At 36.5% G+C, this 23,326-nt stretch overlaps 3 protein-coding genes across 12 annotated transcripts; 2 read left to right on the plus strand and 1 right to left on the minus strand.

The window, feature by feature from the left end:
* Nucleotides 1-2,753: 2,753 nt before the first annotated feature.
* On the minus strand, nucleotides 2,754-5,394 carry LOC127087381 (uncharacterized). 10 transcript variants are annotated; one of them, XR_007789955.1, is made up of 4 exons: nucleotides 4,831-5,379; nucleotides 3,776-3,862; nucleotides 3,315-3,451; nucleotides 2,754-3,176 (listed from the first exon to the last, which is right to left on the minus strand). XR_007789955.1 is itself a non-coding variant. In XM_051028264.1 (3 exons), the coding sequence occupies exons 1-3, from the start codon at nucleotides 4,935-4,937 to the stop codon at nucleotides 2,871-2,873; spliced, it is 414 nt and encodes a 137-aa protein (XP_050884221.1). In that variant the 5' UTR covers nucleotides 4,938-5,379; the 3' UTR covers nucleotides 2,754-2,870. The 10 variants fall into 10 exon arrangements, 1 of the variants encoding a protein (XP_050884221.1); XR_007789953.1 differs by having other exon boundaries at nucleotides 3,776-5,383; XR_007789950.1 differs by having other exon boundaries at nucleotides 2,754-3,451; nucleotides 3,656-3,862; nucleotides 4,831-5,378.
* A 4,755-nt stretch (nucleotides 5,395-10,149) lies between these two features.
* LOC127087382 (multiple organellar RNA editing factor 3, mitochondrial) lies at nucleotides 10,150-10,775 on the plus strand. Its single transcript, XM_051028266.1, has 2 exons — nucleotides 10,150-10,532; nucleotides 10,623-10,775. The coding sequence occupies exons 1-2, from the start codon at nucleotides 10,171-10,173 to the stop codon at nucleotides 10,744-10,746; spliced, it is 486 nt and encodes a 161-aa protein (XP_050884223.1). The 5' UTR covers nucleotides 10,150-10,170; the 3' UTR covers nucleotides 10,747-10,775.
* A 95-nt stretch (nucleotides 10,776-10,870) lies between these two features.
* LOC127082558 (SH3 domain-containing protein 3) lies at nucleotides 10,871-11,714 on the plus strand. Its single transcript, XM_051022793.1, has 4 exons — nucleotides 10,871-11,004; nucleotides 11,109-11,186; nucleotides 11,408-11,530; nucleotides 11,634-11,714. Exons 2-4 carry the CDS (start codon nucleotides 11,127-11,129, stop codon nucleotides 11,712-11,714), a joined length of 264 nt encoding a protein of 87 aa, XP_050878750.1. The 5' UTR covers nucleotides 10,871-11,004; nucleotides 11,109-11,126.
* Nucleotides 11,715-23,326: the final 11,612 nt, after the last annotated feature.

The raw sequence follows: 23,326 nt of genomic DNA on the forward strand, positions 1-23,326 counted from the left end.
ATCCCTACAATCACGAACATAATGAATGAATGACTCCTCTTCTAGGCCACATGTCAAGCATATAGCCAAGGGGATCATGTTGTGATGATGAATTAAAGAGAGAGTAAGAACAAAGTTGTGACTGACAAGCCAAAAGAGGAACTTGATCTTTTACAGAAGGCGGATTTTCCAAATCGAATCCATGGTTGAGGTTCTGAACTATGATCATGTAAATCTTATTTATTACAAATGATCCAAGTGTGACCACTTTAAGTAGTGTAGGTTCCACTTATGTGATTAGATCAAACGAAGACATATGATGTATTGAAATTGAAGCTAAGAGTTTTGATGGTTATCTCAATGATGATATTCAGAGGAAGATGATTATACAAGTGATGAATGTAGAATGATATCGTAGAGTATAAATGTTTAACTGATAAATTAATGTCATAGATGTGAACATACTTAATAAGAGTAACCGATGAACCAAGAGAAGTATAATGGCTATACTAGAAAGACTAAGAGTCTGACCCATGTATCTAGTCAAAACCAACTTTTAGCACATTCTTCATTTTGGCAATAAAGTTTTAGGTTGAGAAACCTGTTGAAAATAAGAGTAATTAGACACCATATGAATACTTTTGAGATATGAGACGTATATACTGGCATACCCCAAAATTTTCCCTCCCATTTTCATTTTTCATCTAACTTATGACTTAAGATTCATTTGTACTCATTCATGCCTCATTCATATGCATCATTCACTCATGATAATACTTGCTAATAAGCATCATAGACTCAAAGTCGGTGGATAATAAAAACTAGGATTTTGCTTGAGGATTATGATATTGCTCATCATATAAGGGAAACCCTAATTTCATGCCCTCTTGGATCTTGATTCAAGGTCACAACATAATATTCATCTGTGCATTCATAACCCTAACTCTTGACTTTGCCAATCATTAACCTCATGAGCTTTCATCTATGCATCTAAACCCTAATTGTAGGCCCATGTGTTGGTAGATTAACTGTGGAGCTTCATGCTTAGTTTGAAGACCTTAGGTGGGGGATGTGCATCATGAAACCCTAATAAAGGATTCCTCATCTTGTGTTCCATTTTAAGTTGAATTTTGACCATGGGATTGACTAAAACCTTAGCTCATTGGTAAGAGACTCTTGACCATCTTGTCATGCATCATCAACCATTAAACTTGCTTTGTGCATAAAATTCATTCATCTAACCTACATGTCCACTTGTTTGGGATTGCATTTGGTTCAAGGTTTATTCATTCATCCATTCATATGGTGATTTCAAGACCTTAAGTTTTGATTCATGATTATTGCATCCATTCAAATGGTGTTTTCAAGATCAAGCTCATAAGTTTTGATCATTAGTCCTTGGTCATTGGTCCTTGGATTCATGCTTGTATCAGTGCATTGGTCTTTTGGGTCATTGACTTGTTTTTGATTCATTGAGATTCTTAAGGAATTATAGGTCACTCAGTAGTAGTTCATCTAAGCATTTTAGTCCATTTGATCAGACTCATTCATATTGCCTAGTGTTTGAACATAAATCATTGTTTCTGTCAACCCTAAAATTTACCCTCCTCTTTTCACCTTTTTTCACTCAACCCTTGACTTGAGATTCATCTGCACACATTCATATTTCATTCACGTGCATCATTCATTTATTGATACTTGATAGTTGATCACTATAGATTCAATGTTCTATAACTTGCAAATCTAGGGTTTGTGTGTTGGTCAAACCTTTAAGGTATGACTTGGTTATTCATTTGATCATAAGGGAAGTGAAACCCTAATTGCTTGGTCTTTGAGGCATGGATTCAAGAAAACCATATCATGACACTCCTCAGGGCATTCAAACCCTAATTTCTTAATGATATGGTTATGGGGCCTTGTGGATACTCTTTGGTACTGTATTGGCTACCTAAACCGTAATTGAGGGCTCATACATTGGAGATTTTCTTGTGAAGCATCTTGATTGATGCAAAGACCTTGATTGAATTGTATGCCTCATGGAAACCCTAATTAGGGGAGATGTGGTCCTAATGCCCTTTATGTGACCTCTTAACGCTAATTTCATATGATTTTCCTTCTTTCCATTGGTGATTGATTATGTTGCTTGGTTGGAGTTCATTCAATAAACTTTTGTGCATGGCCATTCATGTTGGTCTCTTGGTTTTGATCCCATTGATTTCATGCTCCCATATGCGCATCTTGTGTTTGTCAATGTCCATTGGTTTGAAGTCAAGGTTTTGGTCCTACCATCTTTATCAGCTTCTATTCATGGCCTTTCATCTAGGTCATCCTCATACCTAGTGTCTAGTTCATAGCTTGCAGGCCCATTTCATCTGGTCAATGCAACTTCATGCCATTGTCATTGCTGGGTGTTTAGTCATGGCCCATTTTTTGTCCTTGTTAAGGCCCAATTGGATTCATTCAAGTGTCCTTGTGTCATTCTTTCATGTTTCATTTGTGAGGTATTTGGTTTACTTTTGTCCAAGTCGTGATCATGGTCAATTCAATTCATGATTAGGGGTTCATTCAAGTCATACATGTTCAAGTTCTAGTTCATTCCCAATCATTGTCTATTTGGTCCATGTTAATACAATCCATTTTAAACATGGTTCATTCAAGGTCATTTGCGATATTATACAATCTTTTCCATACCATGGCTTGATCATTTAATTCAAAGTTTATTCAAGTTTTGATTCATCCATATTTCAATTCAAACATTAATCAAAATAGCAATCTTATTGTCAAAAACATCAATTTCCATTCGTAAATCAGAGTGTCCATTACATGAATATAATACGAAAATTTGGGAATACTGACAAAATGTTGACTTTGGTCAACAATTGACTTTTTGGTCAACTTTGACCAAAGTTAACCCAATTCCCCAAAACCCTCATTTTCCTAACCCTAATCCTATTTCCATCCATAATCTCCATTCTTTGATCATTGACCCTTGAATGCTTGCATTCTGTACATGATAGTCCAAGATCCAATCTTGATGGTACATTATCCAAATGACTTGCATGAGCCAAAGTCAGAACATGGCATGCATGAACCTGAGAAAAATGGAACTCCCTGCAATGCAATGTCAGCATGAGTACATAGGCTGCAGAACCCTGCCAAAACTGACTTGCAACAACAGTATACAATGACGCATCATGCTGCAAACAAAACCAAGGCAATGCATAAACAAAGTCAGACTTGAATGACAAAGAAAATTAGCAAACATGAATCTTGATCACTTGCTGTAGAGAGAACATAGTTAGATTTAAAACATCAATGCCAAGCTTACATCATACCTAGCACAACAATGGATAATGTCATGCCAAAGGGCTATACAGTTACAAATCAGAATCACTTCACAAAATACATAAACCGTGAAATATCAAGAATAATTCCAGTTAGAATTGAACCATGAAGTTATGCTATAGTATGCCTGCATCCAAAATGAAACCAAGTATCACATAATAAAATTCAATTCGAGGTAATTTCCAAGTATAGCATGACAATCCACTAACCCTTTTCTAACTCAGTTCAGTTAACAACAATAAACCTAACATTCCATCCTAAACATAACTCCTTATTTCTAACTATTAACCTAACTCTAGCTATCTTCATAGCATGCTTCAGTTATACTCACAAGGATAGCATTTCAAGCAAGGCATGGCAAGTTTAACCTTCGGCTATTCTACAACATGATGGTCAGTGCAGATTACCATACTTCAATAGCAGGCACCACAATTTAACATGAGTTGCTAACCTAGCATTAGGTTCTGCAATAGTTAGGTGGATGAGCAAGCCTTGATGACATACAACTTCTTGCTCCGACTTCTTGCTCCAGATTCGGCTGTGACAGGAAACAAAACATTCAAATGCACATGGATGCATATCATCTTCACAACCTAGCAAAAACCAATCAAGCATACCATACATTTCTAATAGCACATGACCTAGCACATGACATTACATAACAGAAACAACATCCCAATTATAGTTTACTTAGCATCATAGGCATACTACTAACAAGCATCCATCAATTACACGGGCATGATTTATCAGCATATGCATAGCAAAATTCAGTTCGCATAGCAACATATCACTAACAGAAATTGAGTTTCATTTCACCAACTGAACATATAACAAAATTTTATCAAAGCCTATCATTCATAAACCAGCTAACTCAGAGGTTCCAATTAACTGATTCATTAACTAACTCACTCGAGTTTCACAGCTAACTAACTCACTATTTAACTGCAACTAACTGGGATAACTAACTAACTGGATCCAAACGAAAAAGCTAACAGGAAATTTGTTTCGAATTGTAACCGAATTTTTACTAACTAACAGAAGTTCAGTTCACTAAAACTTCATTTCTTTTACACTTTATTTCAATTTGAAAATTCAACTAACTATTTCATTTATAACTAACTACTGATTTTGAGTGATTTTGAGGGCAATTGCATGAGCATTTCGTAACTGAATTCGAGCTCTATAAATTAAACATCACACACACACATCCAAAGATTCTTCATTCAATTCATCATAACACACAAAATCTCAGAGCTCTCAAAAGTCTCTCTGATTCCTAATTTGATCCTATCTCTCTCTGAACTCACCTTCACTACACGCTCATTTCCATAACTATAGAGCTTCAACGTTGGAAGCTCTCATAGTTGAGCTCGTCCTCCTCCTCATCCCTAATCATAATCACTATCATACGTATTTCGAGCTTGCACACTGGAATATGGCAACCACAGAGAAAGAAGAAAGAAGAATAAGCAGAGGAAAGAAGGGAAGAAAAAGTCAAGTCTTTACTTGAAGATTTCATCGTCAACGCTCGCACATCTGCTCCGATCTCCAATCTTAGTCTCCGGTAGGTAAGTGATGTTTTCTTCACCAGTTGGCATAATTATAGTTACCATAACGAAGAGTAGAAATCAAGGAATCAAATCCCTAACCTTAGGGACTTTTATTCCTCCAATCCAGCATTTAATTTCAAAATCTGTGGCTAGGGTTCTTGCATTGATAAGCTCGATTTGTATGATTTGTTAGGAATCTGAGAAAACTGAGATTGGATATGTGTAGAGGACTTTGAGAGGGAGGGATTCATGATTGAATTTCGGATTTATGGAAAATCTTTACAGCCGAGGGAGCCTCTGGCGCGGTGGAGACAACGACTGGCTGAGGGATAGTGAGAACATGATGGCTTTTCATTTGTTATGTTTCTCTTTATTATATTCTCCATTCACACGTTTTGATGTTGAGCCATTAATCCCCATAACTATTATTCCATGTGCATTTAAAAGTCCCATCCAATTGTATTGACTAACCATTCCCATGCACTTGTTTGAATGCTAGTGATTCATGTTGACTCTCACATTGCCTAACCTTAGCCTTATCTGTTCCATGTGCATTTCTGATGTTGTTTTCCATTTTTGGGCCTTCTCGTGGGCCTTATGCCAATTTGATGAACAACTACCTGCGTTTGGCCAGAATACCCCCCATTATGCACTGATTTCGTTTGGGCCTTTGAGCCAGGGCCCATACGCATTTCCTGCTTAGACACCCTAGGCTTAGGGTCACACCCCTTGCTTAAGCCCATTATTTTCATTTGTTTTTGTTCATTTTTTTAGTTAATTGTTTTAATTTTCTTAATTGTTTGTTAATTAGATTGATTAGAAATTTAATTAGGATTAATTGGAGTAACATGTTAGATTCTTTAGAATTTAATTAGGATTAGGATATTAATTTTTAATTAGAACTAATTGTTCTAATTATAAATATTTAGAATAATTATTTTTTATTATATTTTAATTCTAATTTTAATTCCCTAATGGTTCTCCTAGGTGATTTGACCGTTTTAACCCTATGGTTTAAGTTTAGATTTCATGCTCCCTTAGGTTAGGGTTTGATTTAGGACAAGTGATCATTTTAATGGATTATTCATGTGATATTAAATAGATTGTTAATGTCATCTTAATGTTGCATGATCCATTAGTTAGGATGGGCACATTATTGACCTTTAGATTAGGTTGTACATAATTTTTCAATTTAATTCAATCCCTTTGATTCAAGTTGATCAAAATAAATTTTGATTAACTAAATCCTTTGATTCATGTATAATCCCACAGTCTATTTAAGTGATCAAAAGTCCCTTGATCATTTGATAAGACTATTTATGCAAAGATGTGGATCTCAAGGCCTTAAGTTCAGACATTCATGCAAGGCATCCCAGACAAACCAAATAGTGGATTATACAAGACATATCAAAGGTGTTTCTTCAAGAGCTTGTCAATCAAGATTAAAATTGTGTGACATGAGCCTTAAGAAATAGGGAATGAATGAGAGTGGAGAATTCCATTAACTCGTTCTGAATATCTTTGGGTACAGGACAAATGACTCAGTTGCTCATCGTACTCACCCTTATTCATAAACTTTAACACAATTCAAATCATATGATTTCCAAGTCTCTCTTCACAAAGCAATAGTGCAACAAGGATGTTTCTTCTTTAACACTTATTAGTCATGATAAATATCACATGCCATGACCCTTAAATAATGAAGAATGGTAAAATGAAGTTTCTCCCATCCTTGTCTAGAGTGACTTCGTGTACGGGGCGTAAGCTCTAGCTACTCAAAGCATTCACCTTCATAGACTTTAATGTGATTTATATCAAATGACTGCCAAGTCTTCTTCATATTCTATTATCATATATCATTTCTCTTGCCTCAGTCTCTTGTTGTCTTTGTTCTGGTCCTAGCAGGCTGAACTACAAAATCTCTGACTTTCTCATTGCACTGTGAGAATATGTAGGCACAGGGATTCAGATTCACTGTGAGCTATCTTATTTATTAATTTATCCATTCATAAATCAATACCATCTTTTTTAGATCAAATACATTTTCCTTGGATTCAATGCACATCCTTTTAGGACGAAATAGTCAGAGTCCACCTTGTGAACCAAGAGATGTTTGCCTTGATGTCAAACACTTTATTCTTTATTTTTGGCCAATATGCCTTTTTACTCTTTCGTTCAGAGTATATTCCTTCATGGATCCAATATACCATTCTTCTTTGCTTTCAAATAGTTTGTTCCTTATAGTGATATATTATGCCTTATACCAAACAACATTTTTCTTTGGGCACATACATATCCTTTTAGGACAAAAATAGTCGGAGTCCATTTTATGATTCAAGAGATGTTTGCCTTGATGTCAAACACTTTATTCCTTCTTTTTTGGCCAATATGTTTGTTTACTCTTCGGTTCAAAGTTCATTTGCCTTTATGGGTTCCCATGCTACCATTTTCTTTTGATACCGGTTCTATTGTTCATCACTGTGGTCAACCCTTGAAGTTGTGTTTGTCTTGTCAGTCCTAGTTGCTTAAGCAAACACCTATTCATTTCTTCAGTTTGTTTTCGTGGTTCTACGAACTACGGATGCTCTCACTTTCTCATTATACGATGAGAATCGTAGGCACACGACTTTGAACCCTTGACAAGCACAATACTAATTATTTCTTCCACCTTAGGGCACCATCCATGTCTTTAATGACCCATCATCTACCTTCAAACATAAACCATTTACCCCAGTGACATATTGCCCTTCTTTGGAACCAAACATCATATTTCTTTGGAATTCCATATCTACCATTTTAGGAAACTTGTCCACCTTTGTGCCACAAGATGTTTGATATGGAACCAAATACCTAATTCCTTGTTTTTAGTCATGACAATAAAGTGGTGATACCTCTGACCCCCCACATCTTAGTCTATACCACCTTTACTCTTAGGTTGCAAATATCATTTCTCTTGTGGATTCCAATAACACCCTTACCTTTGGTTCCGAACCATACCCTCCAGTCACTTTTACCAAATCCTTAATTTCTTTGACTTTGGTTACTTTCTCTATCACTTCATTCATCTCCATGGACCATTAATAACTGCATTCATTCAAACCTATTGCCTTCATTCACTTCACATGGTATACTCTTGCTTTGAGCCAAATAAACTATCTCATTGAGCTCGATCTTGTGTCTGCTTGTGAACCAATATATGTTTGTTATAGAACCAAACACTTAATTCTCTTTGTTTTTGGTCGTACCATATAGTGGCGAATTCTTCAGGCTACCTTTACTCTTGGGTTCAGATTTCATCCCTTTTCAGAGTCAAACCATATTATCCTTTGGTTCAGACCATACTTGTTATCATAACTTCTTTTCACCTCCTACCACTAGTTATATGAACTATGAAGCTTTGAATTCTTTATTGAACTATAAGGATACGTAGGCACAAGGGCCCTAATCCTCTCTGAGCACTCTATCTATTTCTTTCCTTTCCTTCATTCTTCCGCGAGTAATCTTTAGATACAACACCCATTAAAGTAAAGAACAATAAAAATGGTTCCCGTTGAGTACAACAGATGTTAAGGGTGCTAATACATTCCCCTTGCATAACCGAATTCCTTACCCAGTATTATCTTTCCCCCGAGTTTTATCAAAGTTTTCCCTTTCCTTTAGGAATAAATAAAGTTTGATGGCGACTCTGTTGTATGTTCGAGCGTGCGATGCGTTCGGGTATATTTTTGTTAGCTTCAGTTGCATGTCATATTCATACAATACCTTACTTACATTATAAGTCTATTACACAAATTCATTTTACATTTGCAAACCATAGTTTAAAATCTACAGTTGACTTTGTGCAGCTGTTTACTTTTTGGTCAACTAGTTGACCAAAGTCAACTGTTGGTTCTAAGTGTTGGCAACAATTTTGGTAAAACAAAGAGTGTTCACAAGATGTTGCATGTGATGTCTTAACTTAAGATATTTATGTACCTGCTGGAGTTTTAAAACATAATTATGCAGGATTGTTTCAGGATGTTATACACGATGTCATAACATCTGATATTATGTACCTGCTGGAAATTATAAATGGAATTATGCAGGATTGTTCCAGGATGTCAGACCCGATGTCATGACATCTTGTACACAGAACATTCAGAGTGAATGTTATGTGTTTTATGATTGCGCATTTAATGGAAATCTATGTATGATTGAAGATCTGATTTGCAAGCGCACTCAATCTTTAATTACAACCTGATTTACTTATTTTCCAAGGAGATCTAACCAGCTATCATGAGAAGATTTAATTGGAAAATAGTTTTAGGGTTTTCAAGATGTCCAAGCCCAGCTGAATGCTTCTATAAATAGGACATAGAAAACCTGATTTGTTACACAACCAATACTGAGCGAAATATTGAGAGAATATAAGGGTTTGTGTCTTGTTTAGTCGTGAGACTTATAAGTCATTCAATTCATCCATAGATGATTGAATTGGTCTGATTTGTGAGTTGTAATTTGTCACTCTAAGCTTTTAAGCATGAGTGTGTGTCTACTTGATTGAAGTTGTTAAGTAAGATCAAGTGTATGTCTACTTGGTTGAAGATCAAGTGTGTGTCTACTTGGTTGAAGACCAAGTGTGTGTCTACTTGATTGAAGATCAAGTGTGTGTAATTGAAGAGTGTCTTCTTTTCAGAGTAATTGTTATTTAAAATCACAGGTGTGATTGAGAGGGAGTGAGTGGGTTCTCATCACTACGCCAAAAAGGTTTTTTAACAGCGCATCTTAGACATCGCTTTTAAAAGAAAGCGCTGTCTAAGGTTAAAATAAAAATAAAACACGGAAAATGTTCTAAAAAAATAATGAAAGCGCTGTCTAAGGGGGGGTCTTAGACAGCGCTTTTAGAAAGCGTTGTCTAAGACCCCCCCTTAGACAGCGCTTTTAGAAAGCGCTTTTAAATATAGACCTTAGTCAGCGCTTTTGAGAAAGCGCTGTTTAAAGTCTTTCAATTAAAAAAAAAATTAAAACCAAAAGCGCTGTCTAAGGTGGGGGTTTAGAAAGCGCTTTTGGAAAGCGCTGTCTAAGGCATATCTTAGAAAGCGCTTTCCACAAAAGCGCTGTCTAAGGTCTAATTAAAATTAAATATTAGAGTATTGCAATATTTTTAAAAATAAACAACATTTTTTCTCTACACAATTTCTTTTCTTTTGAAAAAAGACAATTAATATAAAAAATTATTTTACTTCTTACCTTCTCTCTTTAAAAATTGAATAGGTTACACTACATATCGCTGGTAAGTAGCAGTGGCAGTCGGAAAATGGCGTACTCCAATGCCAGACGCACGTTAGCCTCCACTCTCTCACGAGCTCTTTCTTCATCATCATCTGGAATCGCTTCTCGCAGCCGCACACGTTTCGCTTTTGCGTTATCTTCTCCCAAACAAACCCTACCCGTCCCTCACTCGTTCCCTGTTCGGTTGAAATCATCGGGTTCGGGTTATTCTCCGTTGAACGATCCATCCCCAAATTGGAGCAACCGTCCTCCAAAGGAAACGATTCTTCTTGATGGCTGTGACTACGAGCACTGGCTCATTGTTATGGAGTTTCCTGATAATCCTAAACCCTCTGAAGATGAAATGGTTAATAGCTATGTCAAAACCCTAGCTCAAGTTCTCGGAAGGTTTCGTTGGTTTCACTTTTTCTCATACTTTGTTAGCACTTTTTTTAAATCTGGTTTCTAATTTTTATTGTTTGGATTTTTTTGTAGTAGTGAGGAAGAGGCTAAGAAGAAGATATACTCTGTTTCTACTACTACTTATACAGGTTTTGGTGCTCTTGTTTCGGAAGAGCTTTCTTATAAACTCAAAGGTGATTGTTTTCTTGTTCCTTTTTAGCTGATTCACCAATCTCAATTTAGCTTATGAGTTTTGTAATTAGTGTTTTGTTGTGAATGCTGTTGTGCTAATGTTTGTTTGATTGGAAATTTTATATTGCTTAAAAAAATCTATTAATTAAAAAACAGAAAATGAATAAAGAATAAAAGAACAATTTATATTTTATTTATATTTTTGTAATTTTTTCACTCATTCGCTGTCTCCTTTTTCAAAAGAAGAAACTGAATCCTTCACTCTGTTGAGACTTGGAAGCTTAGTGTAAGTAGCTAGCGAGCGCGTGAAATCAATTTCTAATTCTTTGATTGAGTTTCTCATATAACATTGGATCTGATTTCTATTTCTATCTGCACCATTAACGTCAGAATACAAAATCGCATGCCATGGACGCTTTCAGGAAACAAGCTAGCAAGCTAAGAGACCAAGTTGCCAAACAGCAACAGGTTCGGGTTTACGTTTGCCTTGCTGAAATTGACAATGAATTTTTTTTCATTGCGATTCATTTTTCTGACACGCATTTGAAATTGGTGCTGTATGAGTTGGATTTAGGTCCATCAAGATGCGGTGTTTTGTTTTCTTGAACTGAATTATTGTTTCTTTGTTGCTGTAGAGCTTGATGTTTAGATTCAGTTTGTGATCTAAGTTTATTTACTTGTTTTACCAGGCTGTAATTAAACAGTTCAGCGGTAGCGGTTACGAGAGCTCAGATGTTGTGGTCATTGATGAGGTTGAATTGCAGAGACATCAACATATGGAGAAGTTGTACAGAGCTACCCGTGCCGGCAGGGTATACGTTTTCTGTTCTTTTCTAGATTATTCATTAGCTTGCTATAGGTTATACTAGTAACTTATAAGCATATTGACATGCTCAAAACTATCATCTGATCCAGGATTTCCAAAAAGAAATTGTTAAAGCAGCAGAAACATTTACGGCTATAGCTTATAAGCATATTGAAACAGGTGAAAGTTAGATTTTGTTTGTTTTTCCTGCAAATTCAGTTTACTCTGATGAGTCGTGATGGCATGTGTTGGAATTAGAATCACTGTACAATTTTGTTTATTCACTAGTGGTTTGTGAGTAAATCCTCATTAACAATAGTTTTGGTAGACAAGAACAAAACTTTCTGAGGAGTGCTGTAGATACGGAGCAGAGAACAACAGTGACAACATATTGGCTAAAGCAGCATCAGTTTATGGCGATGCTCGCAAGCATGTAAAAAAGGAGCACGAAGAATTGAACCGGCTTTTATCTTCCCAGGTCAACTTTTAATATGTTGTCTTGGTGTATAAGTTTTAATGGAAGTTCAACATGTGATCTTTTAGAATTGTCAAATTGCTTTTGCAAAAAAGATTTTTATGTCAGGTTAAATTATACCAACATCTGTTAAGCTTTTGAAATATCGTAGTGACCTCTTACTTTGAAAACCTATATGGTCCCCTGTTTTTAATTCTTATCGAACATACATAATTACATACCTTTCTCGACACTCTTCTGCACATGTTCAAATATATATCGTGGATATTGATTTGTTTGATACCATAAGAGGCCTTTTTTATATTTGAAATCCTTGAGGGAGGTAATCTACTACTCACATTATTGTAAAATTAGAGGAGAGAAGCATGAATCAAATGGTTTCAATTTCCAGGTTTTGGATCCTTTGAGACAAATGATCATCGGCCCACCTTTGGAGGATGCTCGTCATCTTGCTCAGCGGTATAGTCGGATGAGACAAGAAGCAGAGACACAAGTAAGTCATTGTTTGGAATGAATTTGCAATCTCTATCTTAAGTCAAGCCGTAACTTGATACAATTTGATTCCGTAACTCATGTATGGAACAAACAGTGAAAGTTTGAATTCATATTAACTTTGTTGCATTTTAAAACTGGAAAAACTGAAACAAATATCTTTTTCTAAAAGGAGATAGGGCCCAACGAGATATCCAAACCTCAAGGAGGGGCGTCAACTCCATTACATGGATTAAAGTGGCGGTATATTTTTAATTACCACATTTTTTATTATATTAGTGATGACACTTGATAAAACTTAGGATTTATAATCCATATTTTTTTTTCATATGTAGTGTCCTCAACAACGTAATCAAATAGATTGCGGGTATTTCATGTTGAGGTTTATGCGAGATACTCTTGCTTTGGGCCGATTAAAGATTCCCACCGATGTATGTATTTCTAACTTATGAGTTATTTTTATATTTACACATATCTCATATAATTAAATAGTTGGAATTAATTCAAAATATGTTATATTATTATGTAGTACTTTGATGAATTAAAGTGTGCATTTTATACAAAGGATCAAGTGGACGAAATCAAAGAGGAGTGGTGTCAATTCATGATAAAGCTCAATGTTTGTTCATAAATTTGTGTAATTAATGTGTACATTTGTAGTATATGTTATGACTTGTAAATGTGTACATAAATTTGTATATATTTTGATACATTTAAGGCAAAATTGGTTTGAATTGGTATATATATATATTTGTTAGCCAAAAATTGGTAGAAAAAAGGCCAAAATGGCATATATAAAATGTGATAATTGTCTGTCAAAATCTGGTTGAAAACAGGTAGAAATTCTGGTTTATAAACCTGGAAAAAATGTGGTTTAAAACAAAAGCTTCAAAAATTTTCGTATACCTTAGACAGCGCTTTTGTAAAAAGCGCTGTCTAAGGGGGAGATTAGAAAGCGCTTTAGGCAAAAGCGCTGTCTAAGGGGGGGGGGGGGGGGCTTAGACAGCGCTTTTTGAAAAGCGTTGTCTAAGATATACCTAAAAAAATTAAAATAGGAGGGTCTTAGAAAGCGCTTTTGGCCAAAGCGCTGTCTAAGGGGGTGGGGCTTAGACAGCGCTTTTCAAAAGCGCTGTCTAAGGTATACCTAAAAAATTTAAAATAAGAGGGTCTTATAAAGCGCTTTTGGCCAAAGCGCTGTCTAGGGGGGGGGCTTAGACAGCGCTTTTAAGATTTAAAAAAGCGCTGTCTAAACCTTTAGCAGCGGAGGTTTAGACAGCGCTTTAAAGCGCTGTCTAAGGCTAAAAAAAGCGCTGTCTAAGGTCTTGTTTGTTGTAGTGCATATCTAAGAGTGCTTAGGTAGAAGTCGCACGGGTAGAGATTAGGTGAGAAAGACTGTAACTTGTTGAAGTGTACGGAGAGTCTTTGAACTGATTCTATTTAGTGGATTTCCTTCCTGGCTTGGTAGCCCCCAGATGTAGGTGAGTTGGACCGAACTGGGTTAACAATTGCTTGTGTCTCTTGCATTACTATTCTTTATCTTTATCCTATTTGCATTACTCAGATATTAGTGTCGTGACATTGCCTTCAACATCTCATATCTGATACCAGAATTTCAATTGGTATCAGAGCAGGCATCCTGCTCTAGTTCTGGGTGAGATCTAGGGACAATACTTTCTGGTACTATGGAGAGAGATGGAGGATTTGTTCACAGGCCACCAATTTTGGATGGATCTAACTATGACTATTGGAAACCTCGAATGATAGCTTTCCTAAAATCTATGGATAATAAGGCTTGGAAGGTTGTGTTAACAGGCTGGGTACATCCAGTAATTACTAAGGAAGGAGAAGCCACAACTGACAAGAAGCCTGAAGAACAATGGTCCAAGGAGGAGGAGGATCTAGCCCTTGGAAATTCTAAAACATTGAATGCCATATTCAATGGAGTAGACAAGAATATCTTCAGGTTGGTAAATAACTGTGAGGTGGCTAAAGATGCTTGGGACATTCTCAAGACCACTCATGAAGGCACCTCTAGAGTGAAGATGTCTAGACTACAACTGCTCACCTCCAAGTTTGAAAATTTAAGGATGAAAGAAGATGAAAATATTCATGAATTTCGCATAAGTATCCTTGAAATTGCTAATGCCTCAGGAGCCTTGGGAGAGAAGATGTCAGATGAAAAATTAGTAAGAAAGATACTCAGGTCACTCCCTAAGAGATTTGCTATGAATGTGACATCCATAGAAGAGTCTCACGACATCTCCAACATGAGAGTTGATGAGATAATTGGTTCCCTCCAAACATTTGAGATGGGAATGAATGATGGATCTGAAAGGAAAACCAAAAGCATAACCTTCATATCAAACACAGAGGAGGAAAATAGTCAAGATGTTGATGAGGATCTGGAAAATGATATATCAATGTTGGGATGACAGTTTAACAGACTATTGAAAAAGATGGATGTAAGATCTAAGGCTAATGTCAAGAACATCTCATATGACATCAACAATGCTGGAAGAAGAACAAGGTTAGATGATAAGCCCAAAGAAGGAAAAGAAGTACAATGCTATGAATGTGATGGGTATGGACACATTAGAACTAAATGTGGAACCTACCTCAAGAAGCAGAAGATGAGTCTTGCTGCCACTTGGTTTGATGAGAGTGAAACAGAAGAGTCTGCAAATTTGGTGACTGCCTTGACTGGAAGATGGGGTTCTGATGAAGACTCAAGTGATGATGAAGTAACCTTTGAAGAGTTGGCCACTACCTACAAAAAGTTGTGCACAAAAGTGCAGAGGTGTGTAGACAGGTTGAAAGCCAGAAGAAGGTAATAACTCAACTTGAGAATGAGAAGGTAGAACACTTGGAAACCATCTCCAAATTAAAAACAGAAGAAGTGGTTCTAAATGCCAAGCTAGATAAAAGTCAAAGCCAGAAGAAAGTGATAGTACAGCTAGAGAATGAGAATGCAGAGCATGTGAAACCCATCTCCAAGTTAAAAACTGAAGCTATGTTCTTGAATTCTAAACTAAAAGAGATGACCAAGTATGTAAGAATGTTAAACAATGGATCTGACTCCTTAGACAAGATTCTCCAAACTGGACAAATAATAGGAGACAAATCTGGCATTGGGTATAATGGATCTAAGCATGAGTGCAGTTACACTGGTTGCAAACCTAAATCCAAACCTAAGTGCATACATATTAAAAGCAAACCTGAGATATCATATCATATGTCACAACATCAGAAGGAAAGACAATAGAAAGGGAAACACCAAAGATGGAGATGCCATTACTGTGGAAAATTTGGCCACCTGAAGCCCTTCTTCTATAAGTTGTATGGTTATCCTAGCCATGTTCATCATCAGACTCACTATCAACCAAGACCCAAACAGCACAGGCCTTTCAACAAGAAGCAATGGGTTCTTAAGACTAATGTTACAAGTCTAATAGCTCACACTCCCCTCAGAGTCTCAGCCAAAGGAGATTGGTATTTTGACAGTGGGTGCTCCAGACACATGACCGGAAACAAAGACCTGCTAATTGGCCTTCATCCTCATGCCATAAGATATGTAACCTTTGGTGATGGAGCAAAGGGTGAAATCAAGGGGATACGTAAGCTTGATTGCCCTGGAGTTCCTGAACTTGACAAGGTCCTACTTGTTAAGGGCTTGACTGCAAATCTAATAAGCATCAGTCAACTATGTGATTAAGGTCTAAATGTTAACTTCACTAAAACTGAATGTCTGATTACTAACAAATAAAGTGAAGTGATCATGAAAGGAGTCAGGACCAAAGACAACTGTTACATATGGAGTTCTCAAATTGGTTATCCCTCAAAGTGTACCTTAGTTAAAGAAAAAGGGATGAATATGATTAGATATACTAGAGGAACTCCCAAGATTGATGAAAGACAAGTCTGTGAGAAATGTCAGACAAGGATGTCACACTAGAAACTCAGACTTGACATCACTTCCAAAGGAGAAAAGCTCATGATGGCTCAAATGGATAAGAGGTTGGATCAGATGGTTAAACATGTAGCTAGTCATATGCAGTCTGAAGTTGGAAAGAGCTTTGTTGGACTTGGGATACAAGTCAAGCAGATAGAAGGGCCTGTGTGTCTATCTCAAAGCAAAAGTGCCAAGATCAATGTTGAGAAGATTGGGATGGAAAGTGAAAGGACACCTGCTCCTACACATTTGAAAGATGAAAATGGTGTTTATGTTGAATATATAGCAGCTGGAAGTAGCTGTTCTTAATAGGGTTGGTTGAAACTACTGATGATTGCATACAATGTCACACACGATGTCATGACATTGTACTATGACAACCTGAATGCTACAACTATGTCCAAAAATCCTATTCGCCACAGTTGGACCAAGCACATTAATTTTTGTCATCACTCCATTAGAAAATTTGTGGAAGATAAATTCATAGCTCTAAAGCATGAAATGCAATTAGCTGAAAAATTTGCAAGGGTTTTGGATGATAATCAGTTTGAATATTTAAGAGGGAAATTGAGGATTTGGATTCTTGTGCAGTTATGGCAATTAAAGTGGAGTGGAAAAGGTAATAAAAATATTGTCTGCCCACTTAAAAGAAAGAGCCACATTAATGATAAATCATTAACTAGTATTGGAACTAGTATCTATGCCATTTCCACACGCTACCTAAACACAACCATTTCCATCTTCATCCAACTTCTCAGAAAACCTCTGCTAGGGCAAAGATATTTTTTTCAAAAGTTCAACAAAATGTCTCAACATCCCTCATCCTCTGGTTCAAAACCCACTCATCAAGAAAGGACTCCCTCCATGGAGTTTCTAGATGAAGATGTGTTGGACGTTACTCCTCTTTGTGTGATTCCAGGCGACGCCCCTGGTCCTTCTTCCATGGCTGGAAGTAATCAAGGTAACATTCCTGATAAACCTCCTCATAAGGATGACATGCACTTTACTGATCGAACCATTAGGAACCTAGTAACTAGGATTCTAAACGAAGGGCATGCAGTCAAGGGTGTTTCTACCCCTCTGCCTAAAAGGGACCCCTCACCTGAGGTGGAACCCCAGACTGAAAAAGATGACGATTCATCTAGATCAGAGAAAGAAGTGGCTGCTGAAGGATTATGCTCTCTAGGTAAAACCTTGCCTAGTAAGAAACCAGCAGATGTGTCTCATGAAACTGCTGAGAATGTTATTGACCTGGAGGAAGAAAGTTCTGAGGAAGAAGATGACACCTTGGTCCATCATGTGAAACCAAGTGTAGCAAATAAACTGAGGACCAGAAAAGGGAAGATTGTGGCTGAAATGATGACAGCAAGAAGGAAAAAGCTTGTTGGTGTAGGACCCTCCAAATCATGGAGTAAAGTTGAGGTTAGGAAGAGGAAGGTCAGAGAGAGTTTTGACTCTGATGATGATGTCGAAGACGATGTCCCAGACATCTCTCCTGCTAAAAGGAAGACTGTAAAAAAATCTCCAGGCAAAGTTGCAGTTGTGCATTTAGACAACATCTCTTTTCATCTAGAAGATGGTGTTGCCAAATGGAAGTTTGTCATTCAAAGGAGGGTAACTGTTGAAAGGGAACTGGGAAAGGAGGCTGTAGAAGTGAAGCAAGTGATGGATTTGATCAAGAATGCTGGTCTGATGAAAACTGTTGTTGGTTTTCCCCAATGTTTTGAAGGGTTAGTAAAAGAGTTTGTTGTGAATATCCTAGAGGATATTTCTGAAAAGAGTAGCAAGGAATTCTGCAGGGTGTTTGTAAGAGGTAGATGTGTGAGGTTCTCCCCAACCATAATCAACAAGTTCCTAGGGAGAGGAACTGAAGGAGGTGTGGATTTAGAGGCTACAGACAATGAAGTCTGTATGACTATTACTGCTGGCTAAGTTAAGGAATGGCCTAGTAAGAAGCATCTATCAGCTGGCAAGCTAACTGTCAAATATGCCATCTTGCATAAGATTGGTTCAGCCAACTGGGTGCCTACTAATCATATCTCAACCATCTCTATTGGTCTTGGAAGAATCATTTATGTTATTGGAACCAGGATAAACTTTGACTTTGGAAGGTTTATGTTTGATCAAATTGTCAGACATGCCTCCATTAATGTAGTAAAGTTGCCCATTGCCTTTCCATCTATCATCTGTGGAATTATCTTGAGCCAGCAACCAGGAATTCTTAACACAAGTGATATTCCCAGCAGAAGAAAGCCTCCATTATCCATTCACTACAAGTTGTTTGAAGGAAGCCATGTCAATGATGTTATCATGACATCTGCAAGGAAGGAGCCTGCCTCTCAAGGTAGCTTGATTGATCAATTGAAGGAAACTTGTAAGGAGCTGGATACTGGTATTAGGGTTTCCAAGGCAAGAAAAGAGGCTTTGGAGGTTCTTATTAGTAGTTTAGAGAAGGAAGAGATGGAGAAGGCTGGTAAGACCAAGGATTCAGATGCCAATACCTCAAGTGAGAGGTCCAATGCTCAATCTAGTGGTAACTCTGATTCTGAAGGTGAAAATGGTGCTACTTCCTCAGATTAAGTGGTAATAGTTCTCCCTGATATGAAGGCTGTGTGTGCTGTGTGAAGACTGGTCCCCCTGCTGTTTTGACTACTTTGGATGCTGAAGAATTTGTTTTTTTTTGTTGAAATGTGTGTAATTTGTGGCAGTCCTTACTGATGCCTTTATGTAATATTTGGGCTCTTAATGAGTTCCATGAATTTCTAATTATCTCAGCTATCATAGCTGTGTATAATTATGGTGTGTATCTCCTAACATTTATGTTTTAACATTTTAAATGTTATAACATCTCTTGTGTCATTCTCTGCTAGGCTGATTGACATTTATTTTGTCTAATTGGTCACCTTTAGTCAATTTTGACTAAAAAGGGGGAGAAGTGATGATGTGGAGCAATTAAATATGTGGAGTTGTGTGGAGTTGTATGTGTTGGTATAGCTGAACAGATGAACAACTATTGTTGAAGGAGATATGTTTGATGTAAAATAGAATATTGTTCTGTTCTGTGATGTTGGGGGAGATGTTTCAGGTTATGTGCAGCTGATGTTGGAGGAGATGTCTGATGTGGTGCACAGGTGATGCTGAAGCAGATGTCAGAGGGTGATTCTGACTGTTACAGGTGTTGTGGTTACAGATGCTGTTTTTATTAAAGGAGATGTTTGTGTTGCACAACCTTAGGGGGATAAGAAGTACCCTTGTGCATTTGTGTGTTTTACTAGTTGCTTCTATAACTAGTAATTCTGTTTGCTTTTGCTGCTGCTTTAACTGTTGTTTAAGTGCTGATAGTTTTTCTTGTAAACAAAAAGGACAGATATATGTTTTAGCCAAAATTTGCCAAAGAGGGAGTTTGTTGGTTCTAAGTGTTTGCAACAATTTTGGTAAAACAAAGAGTGTTCACAAGATGTTGCATGTGATGTCTTAACTTAAGATATCTATGTACCTGCCGGAGTTTAAAAACATAATTATGCAGGATTGTTTCAGGATGTTATACATGATGTCATAACATCTGATTTTATGTACCTGCTGGAATATATAAATGGAATTATGCAGGATTGTTCCAGGATGTCAGACCCGATGTCATGACATCTTGTACACAAAACATTCAGAGTGAATGTTATGTGTTTTGTGATTGCGCATTTAATGGAAATCTATTTATGGTTGAAGATCTGATTTGCAGGCGCATTCAATCATTAATTACAACTTGATTTACTTATTTTCCAAGGAGATCTAACCAGCTGTCATGAGAAGATTTAATTGGAAAATAGTGTTAGGGTTTTTAAGATGTCCAAGCCCAGCTGAATGCTTCTATAAATAGAACATAGAAAATTTGATTTGTTACACAACTAATACTGAGCGAAATATTGAGAGAATATAAGGGTTTGTGTCTTGTTTAGTCGTGAGACTTGTAAGCCATTCAATTCATCCATAGATGATTGAATTGGTCTAATTTGTGAGTTGTAATTTGTCACTCTAAGCTTTTAAGCATGAGTGTGTGTCTACTTGATTAAAGCTGTTAAGTAAGATCAAATGTGTGTCTACTTGGTTGAAGATCAAGTGTCTGTCTACTTGGTTGAAGATCAAGTGTGTGTCTACTTGATTGAAGATCAAGTGTGTGTAATTGAAGAGTGTCTTCTTTTCAGAGTAATTGTTGTTTAAAATCACAGGTGTGATTGAGGGGGAGTGAGTGGGTTCTCATATCTAAGAGTGCTTAGGTAGAAGTCGCACGGGTAGAGATTAGGTGAGAAAGACTGTAACTTGTTGAAGTGTACGGAGAGTCTTTGAACTGATTCTATTTAGTGGATTTCCTTCCTGGCTTGGTATCCTCTAGATGTAGGTGAGTTGGACCGAAATGGGTTAACAATTGCTTGTGTCTCTTGCATTACTATTCTTTATCTTTATCATGTTTGCATTACTCAGATATTAGTGTCGTGACATTACCTTCGACATCTCATATCTGATACCAGAATTTCATCAACCATCTTCCATAAGTCAGTTTCAAGTCCATGTCTTGATATCATTGATCATGTCCATGCCATTTGGTTCAATTCACATCATTTTTAACAAGTCAATTCATTTCATTTTTGTTACTAACTTTTTGAACATGAACTTGTGTTTATTCTTCATTTCAACTTATAATCCATAACATATCATTCTAAACCATTCTCTTTAGTTCCATGAGACCAATTCCATATAGCTTTCTACACTCAAATTAACATTCATAGATTTCCATACCAATTCAATTCAACAAACACACATTCAAATTAAACTTTCCATAGTTATCTAATATCATTCATTCAACCATTCATTCAAATTAAGCATTTCCATTCAATACACATTCAAGCCATTTCCATAAATAACTTTCCATACAAAATCAAACTCAATAACATTCATTTAATACAAAACTCATTACATAATCTCATTCACAAATTAGCAAAGTCCTACATTTAAATTTCAACCCCATTTCCCAATCTAATCCAACACAATCCAGAATCCCAACTTCCATTTTGATTCCAAATAAGTCCTTAACCAAACAGCTCAAGCAAAAGTAACACATATCAATGAATTCAATGTTCACCCTGTAATTTTTAAAAAAGGATAACACATAAATGAAGCTCCTGCATAACTCAGCAAAATGCATTCAACCTGTAAAACATTGTTTACATAGAACCACCAAGTCCAAGCTCGTTCACACACCAAGCCCTACACACACCAAGTGGGAACTAGGCCAAACGTAAAACCTTGCACCTGTAATTCATTCAAATCAGACTCCTCCATCATAATATTTCCATATGCATAATCAACAGATTAAATATTCCCTACAAATCCATTCAACAAAACACCAAGTCAAGTTCATAATACAAATCATCATGCAGAAATTCGTTTGGCATGAAATGTTTAATTCGATTTTCGCATGAAATTCAGAGTTGTTTCTTGGCTTTCATTTTAAAGCTTCCTTGAGAATGGGATAACGAGTGTTAAAGTGAGGATCAAACACTGATGAAGGTTTGTGAGCATTTTGTGTAGGGCTCGATTTCATTTGGATGAGACTATTGGAAGATTGGATTTGTTTGAGCCTAAGGCCCAAACCTGCTATTCGCACCTCCTTCAAAGCCTGCATACCCCTGCCTCCATATAATTTAAATCCATTTTTTCAATTTTTTATTCATTATTTTTAATTAATTTTGATTAATTCTTTATCTCTGGTTTTTATACTTTTGTTGCATAATTTTTTTTGATAATTTTAGAATTAGGTTAATTAAGTTTAGCTTAATTTTTTCCATCATGTAATATCATATTAAAATTAATTAGGATTAGTTAGTTTTAATTAATTTTGATTAAATCTTGATTGTTAATTCTATATTAACCAATTTTTGCATAATGACAATTTTACCCTTATGGTTTAGGACATTCTTGAGATGTATACTCCATTAGCTTAGGACTTGTGTAGATTTCAAATGGTATAGTTTGACTAATTCATCCATTAGGTTGTAAATGATTCAAATTATATATTTCTTCAATCCCACAGATTATGTTGATCAAAGTTTACTTTGATCAACCAAATCCTTTGCAATATGCTCAATTTTGCAAGTCTATTCAAGGGATCAAACTGGATCTCTGCAGCTCAAGACCTCAAGATTCAAATTTAAGTTTAAGACTTCAAAGTTAGTACAAGGCATTCACATTGCAGACTAACTGTACTATAATTCAAGTACAACAAAGGTATATCAACACTTGTCAATCATGATTTAAGTTGTGTGCCATGAGTCTTAGGCTATAGAAAAAGGGTGAGAGGGATAATTCCTATTCTCATTCTGAATATCTTTGGGTACGGGACGAATGACCTAGTTGCTCAAAGTATTAACCTATATTCATAGACTTTAGTATAATTTGAATCAAATGATTGTCAAGTCTCTTCCCACAACAAGCAACATTGCGTCATCAGGATCAATAATCAAAATTTCCTATGAGCAAATTGTCAATCATGATGAGAGTTACACGCCACGAGCCTTAAGTAACGAAGAATGATGAGAGGGAGCATTCTTATCCTTGTCTAGGGTATCCTTAGGTATGGGGCATATGCCTTAGCTACTCAAGATATCCTCCTTTTCTCATAAGCTTTAGTGCAATTCAAATCAGGTAAATTGACAAGATCTTCTTTAGGTAAGCACATCAATCACTCAGCTCTTCTACACTACAACACTATGACACTCCCCTCTTTGGATCCACTGTCATACTCTTCACCTTGGTGTCCATACATCTTTTGGGATCATTACCTCAGGGTCACACACCTATATCCTCTCTTCATTGCTCCATGCACTGCCTACAGTTAT

This window comes from Lathyrus oleraceus, chromosome 5 (assembly GCF_024323335.1).
Source record: "Lathyrus oleraceus cultivar Zhongwan6 chromosome 5, CAAS_Psat_ZW6_1.0, whole genome shotgun sequence".
NCBI lineage: Eukaryota > Viridiplantae > Streptophyta > Magnoliopsida > Fabales > Fabaceae > Lathyrus > Lathyrus oleraceus.

What these genes read in the sequence shown, in the direction of transcription:
- LOC127087382 (XM_051028266.1), top strand. Translation starts at nt 10,171, where the DNA reads ATGGCGTACTCCAATGCCAGACGCACGTTAGCCTCCACTCTCTCACGA. An exon ending in CTAGCTCAAGTTCTCGGAAG is followed by an intron (nt 10,533 to 10,622) that starts GTTTCGTTGGTT and finishes TTTTTGTAGTAG; the next exon opens with TGAGGAAGAGGCTAAGAAGA.
- LOC127082558 (XM_051022793.1), top strand. Translation starts at nt 11,127, where the DNA reads ATGGACGCTTTCAGGAAACAAGCTAGCAAGCTAAGAGACCAAGTTGCC. An exon ending in AAGTTGCCAAACAGCAACAG is followed by an intron (nt 11,187 to 11,407) that starts GTTCGGGTTTAC and finishes TTGTTTTACCAG; the next exon opens with GCTGTAATTAAACAGTTCAG. An exon ending in GAGCTACCCGTGCCGGCAGG is followed by an intron (nt 11,531 to 11,633) that starts GTATACGTTTTC and finishes CATCTGATCCAG; the next exon opens with GATTTCCAAAAAGAAATTGT.
- LOC127087381 (XM_051028264.1), bottom strand. Translation starts at nt 4,937, where the DNA reads ATGGTAACTATAATTATGCCAACTGGTGAAGAAAACATCACTTACCTA. An exon ending in GTTGACGATGAAATCTTCAA is followed by an intron (nt 3,863 to 4,830) that starts GTAAAGACTTGA and finishes TTCCTGTCACAG; the next exon opens with CCGAATCTGGAGCAAGAAGT. An exon ending in ATTGCAGAACCTAATGCTAG is followed by an intron (nt 3,091 to 3,775) that starts GTTAGCAACTCA and finishes ATTGCATTGCAG; the next exon opens with GGAGTTCCATTTTTCTCAGG.